Source organism: Siniperca chuatsi, linkage group LG22, assembly GCF_020085105.1.
Source record: "Siniperca chuatsi isolate FFG_IHB_CAS linkage group LG22, ASM2008510v1, whole genome shotgun sequence".
Classification (NCBI taxonomy): domain Eukaryota; kingdom Metazoa; phylum Chordata; class Actinopteri; order Centrarchiformes; family Sinipercidae; genus Siniperca; species Siniperca chuatsi.
The window spans coordinates 20783745-20791213 of NC_058063.1; the positions used below are offsets into that span (position 1 = coordinate 20783745).

A 7469-nucleotide genomic window follows, 5' to 3' on the forward strand; every position below is an offset into this window, starting at 1 on the left:
AAAGAGGGGAAAAAAGACCAGGTGATGGAAATCCAAAATGGATATTTGAGAAGGCAGATTGGGACAAGTTCCAGATATTGAGTGAGGAGGAGATAATGAGGATGGAGGTATCTGAAGATGTCGATGAGCTGAGTAATCAGCTTACATCAGCAATAATAATAGCAGCAGAGAGGTCTATTCCAAAAAATAAAAATAGGAAGAAGAGAAAATTGGTACCATGGTGGACAGAGGAATGTCGGCAGGCAGTAAGGGATAGGAATAAAGCATTCAGACTACTCAAAAGAACCCATAATATGCAACATTTAATCCAGTACAAGAAGGCACAGGCTACAGTGAGAAGAACGGTACGACAGGCTAAGAGGGCTAGCTGGAGGACGTTTTGTGATGGGATAGGTAGAACAACTCCAGTAGGTGCAGTATGGGGAATGATAAAGAGGATGGGAGGAGATAGAAGGGAATGGGAATACCCGGTTATAGTAACAGAGGAAGGTTCAGCAGTGTCAAATAGGGAAAAAGCAGAGAGCATGGTCAAAGCATTTGCAAAGATACATAGTTCAGAAAACCTATCAGATGAAGAGAGAAGAAGGAGAGAGGGGAAAATAAGACATTATCCAGGAGTATTAGAAAGGAAGGAGGAAGTAGATTGTATAATAGATGAACCATTTATAATGGAAGAAATGAAGAGAGCAATAAAAATGTCAAGATCATCATCACCAGGTAAAGATAAAGTATGCTATGTGATGTTAAAAAATGTAGGAGAAAGTGCGCTTCTGAAATTGTTGCACCTGTATAATAGAGTCTGGGAAGAGGGAAGATTGCCAAAAACATGGAAAGAAGCAGTTGTAATTCCGATAAGGAAACCTGGCAAGGATCCATCAAAACCCATCAGCTATAGACCAATAGCATTAACCTCTAATGTATGCAAAATAATGGAAAGAATGATAACAGAAAGGATATCATATGAGCTTGAGAAAAAGGAAAAGATAGCAAATTATCAGAGTGGGTTTAGGAAAGGTAGGAGTACCATGGGTGCAGTTGTTAGACTAGAAAGTGAAATAAGGAAAGCCCAGGAAAATAAAGAGGCAGTAATTGCAGTGTTTTTGGATATAGAAAAAGCTTACGATATGATGTGGAAGGAGGGAGTTCTGATTAAGTTACACAAGTTGGGGATTGGAGGGAGAGTTTTCAATTGGATAAAAGATTTTTTGTGTGAAAGGAATATCCAAGTAAGAATAGGATCAGAACTGTCAAGTCAGTATACGGTAGAAAATGGTACACCTCAAGGTAGTGTAGTGAGCCCACTACTATTCATAATAATGATTAATGATATCTTTTTAAAGATTCCAGCTGATGTAGGTAGGTCACTTTTTGCAGACAATGGGGCTCTGTGGAAGAGGGGGAAAAATATGGATTATGCAGTTGGGAAAGTGCAAAGAGCTGTAGATAAAGTGGTGGAGTGGGGGAAAGAATGGGGATGTAGATTCTCAGTGGAAAAAACCAAAAGTGTTTTCTTTACTAATAAGAGAATAGATGAAAGATTGAAAATAAGGATGTATGGGAAAGAAATAGAGAGAGCAGGAACATTCAAATTCCTGGGGGTGCTTTTTGATTCCTGTTTAACATGGGCAGATCATATTAGAAGAGTAGTGGAAAAAGTAAAAAAGTAATAAATGTTATGAGATGCTTGACTGGTAGAGAATGGGGGGCAAGTTGCCAAGCATTGAAAAGAGTTTATGTGTCCCTGATAAGATCTACGGTGGACTATGGCAGTATAGTGTATACATCAGCAGCTAGATCCCATTTAAAACAATTGGATGGGATTCAGGCTCAAGCGTTGAGAGTGTGTAGTGGAGCATTTAAGACATCGCCTGTCTCAGCTATCCAGGTAGAGGTAGGAGAGATGGCTCTGGAACTAAGGAGACGGCATATAATAGCAAATTACTGGGTTAACTTGCAGGGGCATAATGACTCGCACCCCACAAAAGAAGCGCTGAAGGAATGCTGGAGGAAAGAGAGAAGTAAAAAGGACAACTTTGGTCATATAGGGAATAAAACAGCAAAAGAGCTCGGGGCATCTGATATGAAAATCAGCTCTTCAATAGTTCATCCAGTCATAGCCCCATGGAAGATGAGATGTCCGGAGGTAGATTGGTATCTATTAGAGATTAAAAGGAAAGAAAAAAGTGCGGATTTGGTTGGGGTGTTTAATGATTATATGACTAAAGTATATGAAAACTATACTCAAATATATACAGATGGCACTAAGAACCCTGAAACAGGGGTAACAGGAATGGGAGTGGTGGTTCCAGCAAGAGGAATAGAAATCAATAGAAGAACATCTAATAACTTAGCAGTTTGTACAGTGGAGATGGTTGCAATCTTAGTTGCATTACGTTGGGTGGAAGAAGCGAAAATTGACAGAATCATAATATGTACAGACTCAGCTTCAGCTCTAGTTAGTCTAGTATCGTTCCAGTCAAGTCGACAGGATATACTTTATGAAATTCTCTACTCAGTTACAAGAATAACACACCAGGGAGGACTAGTTACATTTTTATGGGTTCCAGCGCATATAGGACTGAAGGGGAATGAAAAAGTGGACAAGGTTGCAAAGAAGGCATTAAAGAAGGAAAATGTAGAAATGCAAATAAGAATCAGTAAAGCGGAAGTAAAATGTATAATCTGGGAAAAAATTAACCAGAAATGGCAAGAAATGTGGGATAGTGAGGGGAAAGGGAGACATTTATACCATATCCAAAAGAGTATTAAAGTAAATAAGGTAGGAGGGGAAACAGAAAAGAGGAAACGGTACTAACGAGACTGAGGCTGGGACACTGTGCTCTAAATAAAACATTAAAAATGGTGGGGAGACATCAGACGGTATGTGTGAGGAGTGTCAGGAAGAGGAATCAGTGGAACATATAATTCTACATTGTAGGAAATATCAGAGGGAGAGAGGGACAATGGATAATAGACTAAAGGAACTAGGGGTGCAGAAACTCACTTTAAAAACAATATTAAGTATGAATGATAGAGCTCAGGTGAGAGAATTGTTGGGTTTTTTAAGGGGTACGATGATTGTTTGTATTCAGCTCTTACGGTGTTTTGGGAATTAAATTCACATATAAACATCAGTTCCTGAGAGTAAGATGCATCTGTTCAGCCGGGAATGCTACAAACATCCATCCATCCATTTTCTACCGCTTGGTCCTGTTAGGGGTCGCGGGTGCCTATCCTTAGGCAGGCAGACAGTGGCCAACTCGTCGCAGGGCTAACACAGACACAGACAAGGACAGACAACCATTCACTCTCACATTCATTCAATACGGGCAATTTAGAGTTATCAATTAACCTACACATGCATGTCTTTGGACGGTGGGAGGAAGCCGGAGAACCCGGAGAGAACCCACGGTAACACGGGGAGGACATGCAGACTCCACCCAGAGAGATTGTGTGATGTTGGTCTGGTCCGGGAATCGAACCCACGATCTCCTTATTGGGAGGCAGGAGCTTTAGCCGCTCTGCCACCGTGCACCTGCTACAAACATGTTAGATCTTATTTGTTCAATCAACTTGTTTTTCTGAGTCATCAGCTACACTTAGGTCCAAACAATATGTCTGTAGTCCAGTTTAGCAGCCCAGTCACAACAGCACTGATTACTGACGCAGAATATCCAGCTGAAAGAAATCTGAAGAGAAAGTTCTGCTGAATCAACTTACCAGTGACATTGAGTCTGCTTTTACCAAAGCTGCCACCATAAGTTGTCCTCACTTTACACAGGTACAGGCCCGAGTCCTCAGTCCTGAGTCTGGACACATGAAGTCTGAGTCGTCCTTCTCTGAGGACGTCTCTGTCACACTGGACTCGTCCTGCAAACTGTCCATCCTGAGACTCTGGGACCTCAACACCTTCCTGTAGATGATACAGGACTGAGACCTTGCGATCAGTAATCAGTTCACAGAAGATATTAAGGGAGTTTGAACTGTCAGGTTTGGTTGTGAACGTCCATTCCAGTGTGATGTCCTCGTTCTCCTCTGCCTGATAGGAGCTCTGTGTCACATTCACTACAAATGTTCCTGCTGAGGAGACAGAGAGGGAAAGTGAGGACCAGACAAAGGGACAACTTTAACATGTGAGCCTTTAAACTCCATCTAGAGATGTTGATGTATTCATATCAAAGCTGGGAGGCTGGTAAACAAAAAGATACTACAGTAAAAAAAAAAAAAGCTGCATGATACCAACAATAAATACAACTCAAGCAAAACTTGAAGATAAAGGATCTTCCTGATTTTAATAAGGACTGTCTACTTTCTCTAAAGAGTCCTGCAGATGTTTTCACTGACAGATTTAAAGATGGAGGTCTGAAGGCTGAAAGAGTATTTAGTCTTTTCTCTTTCTGGATAATAACCTGCAGGTGGAAACGAACCACAGACGCAGGAGGTCAGGGGTGATGAGCAGCAGGATGCTGCAGGTCATCTTCTCCCTGTGAGAGGAGACAGAGGTGAAGAGTCAGAAACACACGAGGTCAAAGTTCAGTCGTCACATGTCTGAGAGGAAACATCTACAGTCTGTCTGCAGTCATTACAACACTCCTTTGTATTTATTCTCCTGCTCATTACACACAGCTGACCAGAGCACTTCCTGACTGGTAGCTGCTAATGCTAAGCTGCAGTCATGTGTTTCTGTCACAAGATGGCGCCAGTGCTTCACCTCTCCACCATCCAAATGAAAACAAAGAGCATTCAGCTTCACACAGGCTGGAATAAATCCACTAAGTGGCCAGAAGTATGGGGGGTCCTCTGATGAGGCCAGACGAGGAGGAAGACGAGTGCGGCTGCAGGGAATCTACTCGAAGAACTCCCATCCTGGCTTCTGCAGTCACTGCTGCAGTTATGTGCAGGGTTTCTTGCTGGGGGAGCATTTCCCCCCAATAGAAGAAATGTTTAAAGTTGGCTGCGTACTGGGGGTCTCTGTTTATTAGGAAGGAAGAATGATGCATGTATATTACAAAATACTAATTTATTTGCTGAAGTTTTCTCTGATATAATTTCAGACTTGCCATATTTAGTTTTATACTTCCTGAGCTCCTAACTCATGAAGGCGGAACGGGCGCGTGTTATGGACAGGAATAGACACGAAAACTTGCCCCGAGTCTTTGTGCAAGTTTCGCAACAAACAGCAAATTCAAACTGCATGGTGAATTTCCACAATCGCTGTTCAGGTTAAATGTAGCACTGACAGGCTCCTTTATTCCAGAAGTTGCCTCTTACTCGGCTTTGTGAATTTGGCCCAGGACATAAACACATTGCGATCTCTGCAGCTCAGAGAAACATGCTGCATCGGTAAATCTGGAATATAAGCAGCTCTGAATGTAAAGGAACGAGAATGTAACTGCAAACAAACCTGAATTTAATTCAGTCACCATAGAAACACACGGTGTGGTCCCCTTATTAACAACAGCAGACACAAACCAGCTGCTGCTGCACTTCCCTTTCCCCAAGGGACCGAGGAAGCAGTCCTTCCTCCTGCAGAACTGAAGGACCAGACTGCGAGACGGGGACATCTGGTCTACGCGCTGCATCATAATGAGTTCCGCACAACACAACAACCAGATCCGAAAATCTGCAGTAGTTAGGTGTCGCGAACGAGCTGCCTCCTTTTAATGAACGATGAGACCCGCATTATCAAATCAGCACTTTACGAAAACAAACCCGCACAACCAGATCCGAAGTGTGATCTCTGCAGTCTTTGTCCTGCGGGTCTTTATCAGAAACTCCCCGATTCATATGACCTACCTCCTCATCCTCACCGTGTTTCCCAGTTTCATTATTAGTCTTCGCACATAAAATATCTCTGAGTCTAAAATCATGAACTCTGCAGTTTTCAGAAGCAGCTTCTCTGCAGCGGCCGCAGGATGGAAATGCTCGGCTTTCCTCTAACAGGAAGTTTCTTTATGTTTCATTGTAAAGATGATTTTCTGAGACTTACTGACAGACGATCATGCTGCTAAATGTCCTGTGGTTGGGGACATTTTTATGGCCCAGAGAAGCTGAAGAAATTCATCCAAATATTCCAGATACACATTTAGATTCTTGTGAGGAGACACACAACTTCTGAACTCTGCAGTTTCAATCCTGGAGCAGGTTTTCCAGGTCCAGATCCAAGTAGCTCAATAAAGAACCGAACATAAAAACTTTGGGCCGGTTTGAATCGATTTTCAATCTGCGTCGATTTCAAATGAATCTGTTCGTCAGTCTCGTGTGAACAAACAGTAAATGCAGCTCAGCTGAACACAAAACAACACAAACAGTAAATCATACAGAAGTTTTAGTTACTTACGTGTTTGAAGGCGAGCGAGCAGCTTTATGTCTGAACTTCATTATCAGTTCAACAGACGGACTGCTTCTCTACACAACACTAAAGGTTTCCGTGATGAAGAGGTAGTTTACATCTTTACTTCAGCTGTTAAGAGTTACGATGTAAGGACCCAAAAGCAGAACAGCGAGGTGGAGAGCCGGGTGGTTTTACCAGTGTGGATTTACACACTGAGCGCTCTTCCAGAGGGGCGGAGCAGGTGTAGTTACACAGACACAGTCCGTTGAGGACGACATGGCCGTTAGAGCAGGAAATCAGATTACAGAACACATGGTGACACACACACACACACACACACACACACACACACACACACAAGGACAAGAAGAGAGATGTGGATAACTGTGACATCAGCTCAGGGAAGGCGGTTTACCCGTTTTTTTTTTGTTTACCTCTAACTGCTGCTTCACCTTCACTTCCACCTGAGCAAAGTGCAGCACATCAAGCATACCAGCAGGTAACCATAGCAACAACTTTGGGAATATAGAGGTGTAGTCCCTCATTCGTCCAACATTTCCTGGTAAAGGTTTTGGCTGGGACATTAACAAGAAAGTGAAACCGTACAATGAGATACTATACAACACAGTCCAGCAGTTATCCATAGCAGCGTTTCCCCACGGATATTTCCACAACCCAAAGTAAATCTGCAAATATTAGAAAAGAGGAGAGAGTGGGCAGAGAGGAATAATAACACTGGGTGCATGGTTCAAGAGTATGTGAAGAAAAGTTACTATAATTATCTTAATATGTTTACAGATGGATCAAAACACTCCGATAACGAACACGTAGGGCTGGGTATACACATCCCAGAATCTGACCGAGGATCTGATCAGAGAAACTCAAACAGGTTCTCAGGACACACAGCAGAAGTCTTCAGTGGGTAGAGGAGGTTAAACCGGTTAAAGTGGTGGTATGTTCAGGTTCTGCTGCTGCAAGACAAAGTACACAGTCAGGAGAAACAGTCCGAGAGGATCTGTTAATCGAGGTTTATATGAGCCTACTGAATCTGCAGCAACCAGGAACAGACGTCCATTTCTGCTGGAGACCAGCTCACGCTGGAATAGAGGGAAGTGAGGCTGCAGATGAACTTGCT

General features: G+C 42.7%; 3 protein-coding genes across 7 annotated transcripts in view; 1 reads left to right on the plus strand and 2 right to left on the minus strand.

Moving 5' to 3' along the window:
* LOC122870258 (low affinity immunoglobulin gamma Fc region receptor III-like) overlaps positions 1–7469 on the plus strand; it is a 1099642-nt gene that overhangs the window by 144761 nt on the left and 947412 nt on the right. The window lies entirely within an intron of this gene.
* Positions 1–7469, minus strand: part of LOC122870162 — a 71162-nt gene that overhangs the window by 49287 nt on the left and 14406 nt on the right. For 2 of the 3 annotated variants that reach the window (XM_044184065.1, XM_044184066.1), the window contains one exon: positions 3721–4080. In XM_044184065.1, the coding sequence (XP_044040000.1) occupies positions 3721–4080 (360 nt within the window). Of the gene's footprint in view, positions 1–3720; positions 4081–4409; positions 4485–6340; positions 6497–7469 lie in introns of those variants that run through there. The other variant, XR_006376506.1, reaches the window with a different exon arrangement.
* LOC122870232 (neutral protease 2 homolog AFUB_070680-like) overlaps positions 1–7469 on the minus strand; it is a 109429-nt gene that overhangs the window by 18920 nt on the left and 83040 nt on the right. The gene's annotated exons all lie outside the window — the stretch shown is intronic.